We start from the raw sequence: 15,810 nt of genomic DNA on the forward strand, positions 1-15,810 counted from the left end.
GGATTATATATGGATTCCTACATGTTCTTCTACAATTCCTTCGTGTATCAAGCGGCCCCCTTTGATGTCGTCTGTTGAAATATTAGTGGGCTTACCAACACTTGGCCAGCATTGGACACTTGGACAGCAGTGCAGCAGGCGCAGTGGGCAGCGACCCTGCTTTCTGATTCCAACGCCGTGGGTTCGATTCCCACAACTGGAAAATGCTTGTGTGATGAACATGAATGTTTTCAGTGTCTGGGTGTTTATCTGTATATTATAAGTATTTATTTATTTAAACCACTTTATTGCACAATAAAGGAAACACACACAGGAACACTTACATTAACATAAATTATATGCAAAAGGCGGCCTTATCACTAAAAGTGATCTCTTTCAGGCTACCTTAACTAATGGAATAAGGCAATGAGAGACGCGAAATCGCAATTCTATATAAAAAATATATACATAAATAATTGTAATAATAAATGTAATAATATATATTAATAAAATAATAAATGTATAAATAAATTATAATATATATTAATATATATGCAGAAATACACATACATATACATACAATATTAACATGTTTATAGTGACAAATAGTGCCTCCTTACACGACTTTTAAAAATCGCAAGGGATTTAGAGCGTCGAATGTCATCAAGGAGTGCATTCCACAGCGTTGCCGCTTTTACTGTAAAGGACTCTGAATAACTGCGTATTTATGTGTATTATATTCATAAAAATATTCATCAGCTATCTTAGTACCTATAACACAAGCTACGCTTACTTTGGGGCTAGATGGCGATGTGTGTATTATCGTAGTATATTTATTTATTTATTTATTCATTTTACTTGGTTTTCTGACGCGGGATCGTTTTTCCAACACCCTAATGTCCTTTGGTCATCAAGCTATATGTTTTGCCAATTGACACTGTAGCTTGGCAATTCGTTGAATAAAGTCCTCTAAAACTCTACAAAATCGTTTGATCGAGTATTTTAGTTATTTGTAACTCCGCTTAGTCTGCAGAGTGTCACTGTAATTCCTTATCAGACCCTTATGTAACACCCATTTGGTATTGAATATAAATCAATTGAGCTGGTTAAGCAACGTTGACTTATGCCAGTAATTGATTTTGCAGTTGTATCGTGCCCAGGCATATTATGCCAGTATCGATCTCATACCTTTTCAGTATCGATCTTAAGCTTTGAAGCACACCGCTCCGGCATCATCTTTCGCAAGACAAAATATGATGATGAATAGAGCAACTGCTGAGTTTTATTGCCGTGTTTTTCCTGATAGAATCTGCCTTCTGAACCGATGGTAGAGTCACTACACACAGACATACGTATACGTGACGTTTTCAAAGTCCTCATATTTATGCTGATTATAAATAATTTTTTATATGATTGATTTACCATTAACACTTGGAACTAATTTTGGCTGGTTTGCCGCTTAATAACAGATAAAAGCAAGTATTTCGATATCCGATATAAGGATAATTTATTGGTGTATATTTTCTGTATATTAACTCTATACATATTTTTAGGTGAGTGACGTTGTAGAATTCACTGCGGAGATCACATTGAAAGAGTGTCCCAAAGATCCAAACAAATGGAAGCAAAGTTTCACTATCTACCCAGTTGGTGTGTCTGAGAGTCTCAATGTGGAAGTTGAAATGCTGTGCGACTGTCCTTGCGAACATCCCGGGCATCATGTAAGTATCTTTATCATAAAAAATAAAATAATGTAACAAGTTATATGTGAATAATTCTAGCCTATTGTGTTTTGCAGCGAATATTAGTTTAAAAGATAGTACCGATTAATTCCAAATCCGTATTTTGCGTATAACAAATAAAAATAAACGATTTAGTTTTTACTTAAATAAAATGAATCCAAATAGGTGTATAAATTTAAAATATTATATAAATTTTATAAAACTACTTCCGCGTAAATAAACATAATAAATAAAAACTGAATTGAATTTTGAATCTTCTTTTTTGGAGTCAGTAAAAATAATTAATTAATAAAATAAATATAAAATTATAAAAAAAGCAATGTGCCATCTCTTGTTTGGACCTTTGAAAACGTAGATCGAAACTGCAACGTTTCCTACTATGTGATGCTACAGTAGCTATAAGACTGATATAAAAGGCATATACTAATTTCGGCATCAATGGTAGAAGAGCCGTAGCTTAATTATTGGAAAAAGCACTCGGGCCGCGATTGCCAGAGAGTCGCAGGTTTATTATATACATTTTAAATTTATAAAATTGATAATCCCTCCAAGTGTAGGTAAAAACACTAATAAAAAATATAATTAATTAATACTTATTTTATTACTTTTTGCAGGCGTACGACGACAGATCAGACGTGTGCAGCGGTCACGGCATTTCAGCGTGCGGAGTGTGCTTATGCAAGCCTGGTCGCTTCGGTAAAAGCTGCGAGTGTTCTGCGCACGGCGGCGTGTCATTAGAGCAGGAACGCGGCTGTAGACCAACAAACGCCACTTCCGGTCCGCTGTGCTCCAACCGCGGCACTTGTATCTGTGGAGTCTGCGAGTGCAACAAGATGGAGGACACACTAAAGGTGATGCGCTTTTTAAATAAATATTTTTTTAAGTGACAAATCATTATAACATCTAACTCAGCTGGCAGTGGCGTGCACTTAATACATACACAAAAGCACTGCCTACCCTAAATTTGATATAAAACTACTACAAGAGAAGAATTTTAGCCGTTTTATGCAATTTTCCTGCTGTATGCATACACTGGTGCACACCGCTGACAGCTGGCGACCAACCAACGCCACTTCCGAACCGCTGTGCTCAAATCTGTGGAGTCTGCGAGTTCAACAATACGGTGGATACACTAAAGGTGGTGGGCTTTTTGAAGGAATACTCCGATCGGATTGGTTAACATTCAAATATTTTAAACAACACAGAGACCTTATATACACCAATATAAACCTTCACAGTTCAGCGCATTGAAATATAGCTAAAAATCAGGCGGTGGAACCCAGAAATGATTTAATAGGGATACCCTTCGTATCCTACTATACTTGTTTTGTAGACAAAGGAATTGGTCATACGCGAGGGCTAAAAATAGCAAAAGTCTGCATCATCACTAAATCTTAGATAAAATATACCATTATCATTGAAAATGTGCTAAATATGCAAATGTGTAAAATCCGGTCTCTATAATGGTAATAATTGGTGAGTTATTTTATTTAGCGGGATTCGTAATCAAGTCTTCGGCAAACGTTTCATGAACTTAAAACGTTTCTGTAACTTCAATTTATATTATATCAAAGCAGCGCCATCTAGTTTCAATACTGGGAAACCGTATTGTCACTAGATGGCGCTCCTACTTATGTCAGTTTAATAAAATTGTTTGTTTTGTATCGAAGGTAATATCCGGCCCGTTCTGCGAGTGCGACAACTTTACGTGTGACATGAACAAGGGCCAACTGTGCTCGGGACCAGACCATGGGGAGTGTGTTTGCGGGAAATGTAGCTGCCGGCCTGAGTACACCGGGCCCGCCTGCCGATGTCTGAAGGACCAGAAGCCTTGTATATCACCTGGTTAGTACATCTTAACCTCATAACAATAACAGCTGTTATACCTTTTATTTTAGCCTGGGCATGTAGTAATCAAAAACACTCCTTGCTTTTTCTTATGTAACTAAAAGGATAAAGATCGGTTTAGTGTTTCCTGCGATTAAATGTAGCCTGTCACCATCATCATCATCATATCAACCCAAAACTGGATCATTACTGTGCACGGGTCTCCTCCCACAGTGAGAAGGGGTTAAGACTGTACCACCACGCTGGCGCAGTACGGATTCCTGGAACGTAGCGCATACTTGAGAAATATTGGACTTAGTAAATTCTAAGTCCAATATTTCTTTATTCAAATAGGTCCAATGTACTTTTGATACGCAAATTTTATGGAAAATTCGTACATGGTGATGTGATAATAAATAAGAAATAACAACTAGCAGGCAACAGCAACAGTTATTTGAAATAAAAAAAAAAAAACTAAATAAATGTTATTATTCTTAGAAAACGGCAAAATCTGCGGCGGTAACGGTAAATGTGTCTGCGGAGAGTGCGTGTGCGATGTCGAAGACGATCGTCACTATTCCGGAAAGTACTGCGACAAATGTCCGGTGAGTACCTAAAAAAATAAATCCTGGTTTACAATTATTTATTTTTAGGCTTGGGCATTTGAATGATATTTGTAATTTCGATTACCTTTGGTAATGAATGAATAGACGAAAAAAAACCATTTTACTAATTATCTGTAAAATCTCTTTTCGCTCGGTCAATAAATAAATTATGTAGAGATGTCGATGTTCCATCATAGGCGGAAAAAATTGCATACTTTTTTTTTAATATGGTTGAATGAGTTCATCACTAATTTAGTAATTCATATCGAATTCCAATATGAGTTTCATATCTGTTTATCTGCCCGTACATCTACCACAAGTCATTTAACAAAAATTTAGCAACATAAATACAAATTTAATAATCAACTTAAATACAACATTACAGATGGCAGATTGAATTTAATAGTGATAAACTTTTCTTTAGGGAAGTAGGTCTTCCGAAGAGTAAGTTGATTCTTGGTGTGGCAACACCGCCTATAACAGCTGTTCAAAGATCTCTGTACTTTATTTTGTTATTTTAATTTATTTTGTGTGTTTTTAGTGCCCAAATCCAATTTAATCGCCTAATTTATATAATAAATAGTAGTATATATTAATAGTTTAAGTGTTAAAAGTGCGTAAGAAAAGTTTTCGTCGATGTAAACAAAGTGACAGTTAGGTTAGTAAAACTTGAATTTTAAACTTCTGTTTTGGTGTTTTTAAAGAGTGCTAGTAGCTGTTTTGGCTTTGAAACAACTATTTAGCGCATAAAAAACACATACGTGTATATGCAATTGCCCGTTATCCAAGTGTAACGCTGCAATTGTTATAACAATACACTGCAATACCGAAACCTACCTGTCATTTCGCATTCTTTGGGTGATTACTCCTTGTTTCATTAATTAATTAATTACAAAATGATGACCCGCAGAGCCTTAGCGCGCCAGGAGCAATCCAAATTACAATTGGCCCTGAAAGAATTAAAGGCAAGCAAGGAGCTATGCACCCAATTGAATAATGAAAGAGACGAAAACGAAAAGGAATTATTAGAAGTCCTTGGGAATAATAATAGACTAAAATTAGAACTATCGGATTTGCACATAAAGTATGTAGACATTGTAGAAGAGCGGGATAGACTTCAGTTATTAGTAAATAGGTTTGATGAGTGCCGTGCTGAGTATGAGGAGGCTCTGAGCCAGATTACTACCCTGCAGCGGGAGCTAAGTGATGCCCACCACCAGATCACCGAACTGGAAGATGCAGCCCATAACACAACAGCAATACACACTCAAAGCCTATATGAAGAATTAGTTGATAGGGCCCCACAGTTGGTTACTGCTGCTGCTGACATGTCTACTGCTAATACCAACTTCTCTAATTTATTGATAGTCAAATCAGATACAGTAGTCAATCCCTGCAGCAGTAGGAAACTAAAAAAGTATATCAAAGTTAACCGATATATTAAAAAAACACAGAAACTGTTAAAAGTACATAAAAATTCTGTTAAATCTCTGAAACCAAAGAAAGAACGTTTAGAATTATTGAATGAAATTAAAATGTATAGTTCACAGTTAGAAAGTAATAGATTAAGTTATGAATCTGACACACAAATCCTAGAAGCACAAATAGCCAGATTACAGACTTCTTTACGTACACTGGCAGTAAAGTTTGATATGTATCAAAGGCAAATGATATCTGAGTACACACAGACTTCAGATGAATGGCATAAGACAGAACAACCCAGTGGTAAATTAACTTCACTATCTACCCATAGTTTTGATAGTATAGGCAGTCATCCCCAGTTTGTGTCATCAGTGTCATCACCCTCTAATGTGAGAAAGGTGTGTGTCAGGTTAAGTAACTCAAAATCACAAAACATAAATATTAATAATAATTCCTTTATTGAAGCAAATGCTCATAGTAGCAGTTCAATAAAAACAATTATGTACAGCGATGAAATTGGATGTAACATGGGCTTATATCTTAACTCTCAGTTGAATGGACACACAGTTTTGAACTACTGTTTACCCAACTCAAATTTAAAAGCTATTGTAGCTGCAATTTGTAGAAATAGGAATATGTTTGACTGTAAAACTAATTTAATTATCATAATGGGAAATAGAGGGAATGTTAACAAACCTGAGCTGATTAAACTTATTGATTCTTTAAATACATTAAATGTAAATAGTATTGTATTATACACATTTCCTTATTTTCATAACTTGCCACACCAAGAAAATACTATTAGGTATAATTTAAATATGACTTTGTACAATTTATGTACATATAATAAGAAATTTCATGTTATAGACTTTAGCAAATGTGCTAATCCTACTTATAATTTGTACAGAGATAGATATTACCTATCACACTATTTTAAACAACAGATAGCTGTTTCGCTATCGTATTTTTTTACCATAACAGCCAAGAACTTGGCTAAACCAGCTGCTTTTATTGAGCAGTGTAATAGTTTTGACATGAAAACCTTGGAAATTATTCCAAGTCATTTTAGTTTAAACTAGTTAAGGAGACAACAGAGGCTTTCTCTTGCTTAGAAAAGCAGACAACTGAGTCTCCCTCAGGCATATATGAAAAAAATTATAGTAAGGGGTCGCACAATGTACTATTAAACCAAAAATATAATAAAAAATCTAATTCTAATTATATCAACTTGGTTCACCAAAATATTCAATGTATTAGAGGAAAAGACTTAGAGATTGAATTATTTTTAAATGATTTTAACATTAGCATTTTATGTATAACTGAGCACTGGTTGAAAACCCATGAATATTTGTTTAATTTTGGTAACCACCAGGTTGGTAGTTCGTTCACCAGGGTTACAGCGATTCATGGAGGCTCTTTAATTTTATTAAATAAAAATTTAAAATTTAAAAACAGAAACGATATTGTTAGCCTTTCTGTTGAACGGACAATAGAGCTAGCTAGCCTCGGTTGAACTAGAGCAATTTATAATTGTTACTGTTTATAGGCCACCCTTGTCAAACTTTGAACTTTTTGAAAAGGTAATGGATGAAGTGTTATTTAAAATATCAAAGTGTAATAAAAAGTTAATAATATGCGGAGATTTTAATGTAAACATTTTAGAAAATAACTCTTTAAGTATCAAGTTATTGAATTTATTTAAAACTTACAATCTATCAAATATGTTCATGGAGCCCACAAGAATAACTGCTACTAGCGCCACCTGTTTGGATAACATCTTTACAAATATAATTCCTATAAGCAAAAATATTATTAGTAAATTAGACTCTGATCATTGTGGTCAAATTATTCAATTTGAAAATGTGAAGAAAAATGTTTTTTAAACGTAAAATAACATTTGTTCCTGTAACATCCAACCCCATAGAGAAAATGAGATATAGCCTAGTAAATGACCTCCCATTCCTACCCTCAGGGGCGACTCCAAATGCAATGTACAGCTCCTTTTTCAATACCTTTAATAGACTATTTCATTCTATATTGACTAGTAAGTCGGTTGTGATTACTGATACATTAAATTTTAGTGAGTGGGCGACAGTTGAACTTCATAAAAATAGGCAAAAGCTGTACGAATTGTATGCTGAACGTCAATTTAACACTGGTGATAAGTTTGGGGATTATGTTAAATTGTTTTCCAAGAATTTTAAACGCGCTTGCCACTTAGAAAAGACGCGATACATCAAAAATAAAATTAAAAATAGCAGCAATGCAATCAAAACTACTTGGAACATAATTAATGAGGAGACGGGAAGAGTAACACCACGAAATATTAATTTTAAACTTAATGTAGATAATAAAGCCTTAACAACAGATTTCGAGGTGGCTACTGCTTTTGAAACCTTCTTTACCAACATTCCCGTCTCCACAACAGAATCATTAAACTCTTCACCAGATATGGCTCTCTCTCTATTAAAGGAAAATGTGCCTGAGTGTAACCATTCTTTTAAATTCACGCATGTTAGTGGCTCTGACGTTATTAAAGCCTTTAAATTATTAATTAATAAAAAAACAAATGATCTGTGGGGCATTTCCGTAAACGTTGTCAAATTATTAATTGATATTGTTGCACCCGATTTAGCCTTAATATTTAATAATTGTATAGATTGTGGTGTGTTTCCTGACTTAATGAAACTTAATAAAATAGTTCCATTGTTTAAATCGGGTAGTACTTCTGACCCCACTAACTTTAGACCAGTATCCGTACTACCCACTTTCAGTAAAATCTTTGAAAACTCATTTTAAATCAATTACTTTACCATTTTCATAAGTATAATTTACTTCATATTAAGCAATTTGGTTTCACACGGGGTCGCTCAACAATCGACGCAGGTGTTGAGCTAATACAAAACATATTTGAAGCCTGGGAGGAGTCACGTGATGCACTTGGTGTGTTCTGTGACTTATCTAAGGCGTTTGATTGTGTTCAACACGAAACGTTAGTTAGGAAACTACACCACTATGGAATTCAGGGTGTAGCTCTAGACTTAATGAGTAACTATCTACGCGATAGAATTCAGAAAGTCGACGTGAATGGAAAACCGTCTAATGGATCAGTTATGAAAATAGGTGTCCCACAGGGGTCTATATTAGGACCATTTCTGTTCCTTATTTACATTAATGACCTTCCTTACCTTGCCAAGGATAAACACGGGATAGTTCTGTTTGCCGATGATACATCACTGACTTTTAAAATAAATCGACGTGAACTAGCTTTTGACGACGTAAACAACTCTCTCGCTAAAGTGGTACAGTGGTTTGAAGCTAATAATTTGGTTCTTAACGGAAAAAAAACCAAGTGTATAAAATTCACTTTACCTAATGTTAAACACGTGAAAACCACTGTACTACTTAATAATGAGGAACTGAAACTGGAGGATACGACAGTTTTTCTAGGAATAACGTTAGATTCTAAACTTCAATGGGGCCCTCATGTAAATAATTTATCGAACAGGCTTAGTTCTGCTGCCTATGCGGTAAAGAAGATACGCCATATGACCGACGTAGAAACTGCTAGACTGGTATATTTTAGTTACTTTCACAGCATTATGTCATATGGAATTTTACTTTGGGGTAATGCTGCTGATATTAGCACTATTTTCGTGCTGCAGAAGAGGGCTGTTCGTTCTATCTACAAAATGGGTCCGAGAGAGTCATTGAGAGATAAATTTAAAGATTTTAAAATAATGACAGTGTATAGTCAGTACATATTTGAAAATTTAATGTACGTCCATAAAAACATTTCTAAATTTAAGAAAAAATGTGACTGCAATAATTTAAACATTAGAAGTAAGAATAAACTTACAGTGCAATATACTAGGTTACATAAAATTCATAATTCGTTTAAAGGAAATTGCATACAATTCTACAATAAACTACCAATTGACATCTTGGAGATGTCTCTTAAAAAGTTCAAAGTTTGTATTAAACGTAAGCTTATAGAAAAGTCCTATTATAGTATAAAGGACTACGTAAACGATAAAAAAGCTTGGGTGTAAATTATTGCTCTAACCAGGTTGCTCTTCTAATAATTTAAAATTACATTGTGAGATGGCGATAACAAAAAAAAAAAAAAAACACCCGGCTAAGTTTGTTGTGGGCTTCTTCTTAGACCGGGACGCGTTTGGAACCCTCGTAGCTTTAGTTTTAAGTTTACGAATGTGGTTATCGCCATCATCTCACTACCGTGTAATCTTATGTACGCATCAAAAGTGCCACCTGTTGTTGTCAAAAATATCTTTATTCAAGTAGGCCCACTTGAATAAAGATATTTTTGACTTTGACTTTGACTTTGAGTAAATCTACCATTTGAAGATTTTGGATTCGATTATTAACAATTATTAATTTCGGGACAACGACACGACGACAAACATTGACGATGTTTAATAAAATGTTAATTATATTTTTTGTGTTTGTTTATTTAGACGTGCCCGGGCAAATGCGAGGACTTCAAGCTTTGCGTCCTTTGTGAAGTGCACAAACGCGGACCAAAGTACAACCAAGATGCGCCCGACCGCGAGTGTGGTGACTGTGCTTTATACCCCGAGGTTGTTGAAGGCAAAATCGAAGGTACGTCTAATTATCGTGTTCCGTAAATTTAAACCAAAATTAAAAATTGTTACATTTTACAACAATTTTGTATTACGTAAGAAAGCAAAGTAGTAGTAAAGTAATAAGTAGTAGAAAGGCAGTAGTCCTTGAAACGCCGCGTATTGTGAGGAGGTTCCTCACTCTGGAGCCCTGACCGCCGGTTGCTTGGGCATTCAAAAGCCCCGCAAGCGGAGGGTGGAAGTTTTTTTTTTTAATACATTTTTAATAGTGTTTTTTATTTTATATTTAAGCATTGTTAATAATAAAAAAAAAAAGAAAAAGAATAAATGATAGAGTAATTGCTTACAGTTATTTATATGTGCTAGTTTAAGATTTATACGTTCGCAACGTCGTTTTCGATTATCAAACACTGTAAAGGAAGAGTAAAATGGAACTTATAAACCTCATGTTAATGCTCAAATTCGTTTATACTTCTTTAGGCAGCTTATTCAGCAGAGCTTGCGGATTAGCGTCTCTAATTCAACGGCACCACCCTCTCGTATCCAGTGGCGGTGCATAGAGGGTATGCAGATGATACAAAATGAAGAAAATCTCTAGTAAGATTTATAAAATATTAAGGGAAGGCTTTTTATAACTCTTACAATGCCTATCCTTTAGTTTGTATAACTCGTACTGGAGATTTTCTTCATTTTATATCATCTGAGTACCCTGTGCATACCCTCTATACACGCCATTGCTCGTATCATGATTTTTTTTATTTCACTACAAGCCCTTGTTTTGCAATCTTTTCCGGTGGTAAGTGTTAATCTGGTCTATAGTGGTAGCGGGCTAACCTGTTAGGGGTAGGTTTAAACCCTACTAGGTTCCTACATGGCATAATACTAAAATGCTTAATCGCTTGGCGATACGTCGGTCGCATTATAACTGTGCACCAGATCAGACGAGTGAAAATCTAGAAATTAATAATTCCCAAATTAAGGTCGAATCCGCGACCTCAACTTCTAAGACCGCACTGCGCCAGAGAGGTTGTCAAAAAATGATGTATTATTATTTACATTAATTTACAGCGAACGAAACGTTGAACGAGCACTTGTGCAGCTTCTACGACGAGGAAGACTGTCTGTACGTGTACGTGTACTCGTATAACGAAAGTCAGCATCTACACATCAGAGCGCAAAAGGAGCACGAGTGTCCGCGAAAGGTAATTTGTTTTAAATTCTAGATTTACCTAACATCGTGATTAAAGATTTCAGTATTCGACGTTGCAATTTACAATTATGTTTTCTTTTGCAATTCTTTTAAAAAAGATAATTGTATAGTTTACCTAAACTTCAGTAACCAAATCAAACAGTCAGTAAACAAATAAATAAATGTACTACGACATCGCCATCTAGCCCCAAAGTAAGCGTAGCTTGTGTTATGGGTACTGAGATAGCTGTTAAATATTTTTTTATGAATTTAAATAAATACTTAGATGGAATATACATATAAAGACCCAGACTCTGAAAAACACTGAAATACTAAGTAATGCCTACAATCCGCTAAAATGAAGTATTTATATATTACTAGCTGTTGCCCGCGACTTCGTCTCCGTTTGATTTTGTTTTTTGATGTGGCATTCAATTTAATCGTAGTTCTAAAAAAAATTAAAGTATTCAGTATCGCTAAGTCTTAAATGAGGGGTTTGCTGTTGTCCGCTGAGGAGTTCTGTCTTCAATCTCCAACCACATTCATCAGATCTACACAATTTTGGGCAAAATTAATTTCTATATATAGTACAAAAATAATTATTTAAATCTGTGATAATTTGTCGGAGTTATGTTATAAAATCGTCAAACACTTTCATCTTCTCTCCCAAATGAACCGAGCTTAATGTCGGGATAAAAAGTATCCTATATTACTTCTAACACTTCCAAGAATATGTGTACAGTTTCATGAGGATCAGTTAAGTAGTTTTTGCGTGAATGCGTAACAAACAAACTTACATTGACATTTATAAGGGATTTTAGAAGAAATTTTATTTCATAAATAAGGAAAAACGTACTTTTATACTAAACATGCTACATGACTCTGCCTCGGTGGCTTGTTTTTTTTTTTGGTACGGCGCGGCGGTAGGTGGTAACTCCGCCGAAGCCTTCCACCAGACAAATATTGTTTGTTGTTTTAGGTTTTCATCCTCGGCATTGTCCTGGGTGTTATAGCTGCGATAGTGCTGGTTGGCTTGGCGCTGCTTATGCTGTGGAAGATGGTCACAACGATACACGACCGACGGGAATTCGCGCGATTTGAGAAAGAACGCATGATGGCCAAATGGGACACGGTAAGAATAGTTTTTTAAAAATTATCCAAGTGTAGAAACCGTTATTTTTTTGTCATCGAAGATCGAGAGCCCCTTTATTATATCCTGCAGATCGTATATACTTATATAATTGGAGTTAACTCCACCAGTATTAAACATTTTAACTAAGTATATTCGAATATCTTTACCTACCGGACCGGTAGCTTAACTACAAACAGACATACTTGAAAAAAATGATAAAGTAGGCTGGCCTACTTGAAACAAATGAATTTTGAATTTTAATTTCTGAATTAAACGACCGCACAATTGATTCAATTATGTTATTATATTAATTTGCTTTTGGCCTTTTATTTATTTTATTTATACTTATTAATAGTAGAAATTGCACAGATTAAGGGTATCACTGTTGTACGACGAAAAAAAAATGGTCGGTTACAAACTGGTGGAGTGGCGATAATGTACCGGTGAACGCAGCTTTGCTTGGCACCTAACCAGATGTACAGACGACGTCAAGCGAATCCTTAGAAGCTGCTGGAAAAAGCAGCTCATGACCTTGGATTTGGGAACTCCCAACAAAAGATCTATGTAGAGCAGTGGAGGTTAATTGGTTGCAATGATGATGATAACGATGTGTCAATATATAAGTATGCAAGGACGTTTGTATAAATAAATTTTCTTTTCAGGGCGAGAATCCTATTTACAAACAAGCAACATCTACCTTCAAAAATCCAACGTATGCCGGAAAATAAGAATCTGTGTGACTGCTAATAAGCGGTTTAAAGTTTTAAGAAGATGCTACTAAAGTAATAAGAGTATAAAAATGAAATGACTACTTCAATAAATTTTAATATGCATTTCAATATAAAATAGGTCTAGTATTTTATATAAATGTTCTCACTTAGGAACTTTAGACGCTGTAATAGGTAATACTGAGCCTTGATAATGTGCCTTGAAAATATGAACAAATAATTTTTGACTGCATATTATTTTTATGTAACATGTTTTGAGCATCCAAGTCATTGAGATCTGTTTAAATCTCAGATTTTTTTATATCTATTTATAGTACGCTTTTTGTACTTACGAGTTTGTGTGTAAATGTGTGATTGTTGAATGTACTTACGTGTTCGTGTAATTTCATCAAATGAAACAAGGTTTATATTATCTGATTGTGTACGGTATCTGATCATATATTGTAGAACATTATTTTACCTTGATTCATTTGATGTGTAGTTAACGTGAAACTATTATAAAAACTATGTTAGTATTGTGTTGCGGAATATGTCATACAATTAATATAATATTATCTTACAATTAAAAACCCAAAAGAGTTGTAAATCGAGTTGTCTTTTTTCGCAAAAAAAACGAGACCAGATGTTCAATTCATATCAATAAAGGCTTATAACTTTTTTGCCGTAAGTGGCAAATAAAAAATGTCAAATGAAGGGTACAGGTATGAAAAAAGAAATGCTAAATTGAATCCAAATATGAACATGTATATACTGCAAAAAGTGTAAAATCGTAGTCTGTTTCATATAAATTACAGAACTGTAAGTCTTTATACACTAGAAATCTGCTTTCCAACACCGCTTAGTGTAAGAATATACACTTAAGTTTGTGTTTGTGAACTTTACTTTAAAAAAAAAAACTGCGCAAGATTTTAATTTTGTGTACCTATACCTTTCTAATGACTAAAAACCATGAAGTGTCACTGTTCAATACGAGTTCCCACTAATGATTGCTGGGTAATATATGTACTATACGTACTGAATCGTAATGTTTATGAATACAAGGTTGTTTTTTAAATTTCGTATATTTTGAAACGTAACAAAAGTCTAACAATACAATCGAAAGGTCAGACATTAGTCTTTAATAATATATTAATTGATAATTAATTTTATTTACTTATTGTTTTGTTAAGCTTACTTCAGAGCTTAAAGTGAATTAATAATTGAAATAAAAATATTATAATTATAATATGATGAAATGAATACTGCCGCTTAATTTAGACGTAGTGCCTTATATTATATTACATTAATATTATATACAATTAGTGCCATTGACTAATCTATAAAGATAAGGTGTGTTATTTATTTCAATAGTAATCTCGCGTATTAAGTATATTATGTACCTTATAACAAATTTTATTTTAAAGAAATATTATATTTTGTTTTAATCGAGTACCTACTTTTTTACGATTTACCTACGCATTTCGTTGGACATGGACATGGGTTTTAAAAATATTATCCTCATCGATGTATATAGATAGAACTTTCCTATCTGGCAAACATTTAAACTTTCACCGAAATAATTTAATTGAACTCCAAGAACTGAAGAATTCCGGTAATAACTTCTATTGGCAGTTAACGACTCTTTATTATATCGACCAATTTTTATGTAGTTGGTGTAAAATAATTATTTTTATGAGAATTGTAACGAGCCAGCATATTACGAATTGTCGAAATGACACGTTTCGTCTGCCTGTTGTGATTTTGGATATCAGATTGTTTTTATGAGTGCGTTTTATATCTATGAAGGTCTATTTATATGCATTGATGGTAGTCCTTAATATTAAAAATTAATTTATGTGATATTTTAATATGATTGCTCTTTGTATATATACCTTAAAAGTTTAATTTCTATAAAGCAGTTGTGGCCTTTTAATTATAGCTAATAAAATTAATTTTGAAATAATTTAAATGCTTTGTTTTATTTTTTGTGAACATCCGACAAACAACGGATGATTCACTGCGGGTCGACCTCCTTTTTAGAGAATTAAGCTAATTAGCTAAGAACCACCATGCTGCTATAATGCGGTTTGGCTGGATAACTATTTTAAACTGACTTGGAGCCCGACATCGTGTTGACGCCTCTAGTTTCGTCCTGATATGACCTACCTGCCTAGCTGGTCAATTAAGACTAAACTGTTAATAAAACTAAACTGTATAATTCAACTGACTTGGAGCCCGACATCGTGTTGACGCCTCTAGTTTCGTTCTGATATGACCTACCTGCCTGGCTGGTCAATCGCTTTCTATGAGGGGTGTCAAACACACAGGCCAGTTCCAGGTCGCTCTGCTATTCCTGAGGACGGCAGCAGTCACAGACATGGTATAACCTTCAAGTAAACAATTGTATAATAATAATGAATTGTTTATTGTTAAAAAAAACAAGGGTACAAGCAAGTTACTTTACTTCTGCATACTTAATAGGTATAATTATAAATGACGTTGATGTACAGAAATCAACTGATGCCTATTGAACAGGGTTACCTAAATTAGGCAGCAGAGATTTCCCATATTTTTTCGTTTTGTGTATTACTAAATGTAATGTT

The 15,810-nt window shown here is 34.2% G+C and overlaps 1 protein-coding gene across 2 annotated transcripts in view; it reads left to right on the forward strand.

Annotated features, from left to right (window-relative positions):
• The window catches only part of LOC120624251 (integrin beta-PS), a 31,768-nt gene extending 18,482 nt beyond the window's left edge, over positions 1-13,286 (forward strand). For both annotated transcript variants that reach the window (XM_039890690.1, XM_039890692.1), the window contains exons 10-17: positions 1,533-1,700; positions 2,336-2,572; positions 3,392-3,566; positions 4,047-4,153; positions 10,054-10,198; positions 11,248-11,381; positions 12,348-12,500; positions 13,163-13,286. In XM_039890690.1, coding sequence (XP_039746624.1) covers positions 1,533-1,700; positions 2,336-2,572; positions 3,392-3,566; positions 4,047-4,153; positions 10,054-10,198; positions 11,248-11,381; positions 12,348-12,500; positions 13,163-13,228 — 1,185 coding nt within the window. In that variant the 3' untranslated portion in view covers positions 13,229-13,286. The remainder of the gene's footprint in view (positions 1-1,532; positions 1,701-2,335; positions 2,573-3,391; positions 3,567-4,046; positions 4,154-10,053; positions 10,199-11,247; positions 11,382-12,347; positions 12,501-13,162) is intronic.
• The last annotated feature ends 2,524 nt before the right edge of the window (positions 13,287-15,810 follow it).

Source organism: Pararge aegeria, chromosome 6 (assembly GCF_905163445.1).
Source record: "Pararge aegeria chromosome 6, ilParAegt1.1, whole genome shotgun sequence".
NCBI lineage: Eukaryota > Metazoa > Arthropoda > Insecta > Lepidoptera > Nymphalidae > Pararge > Pararge aegeria.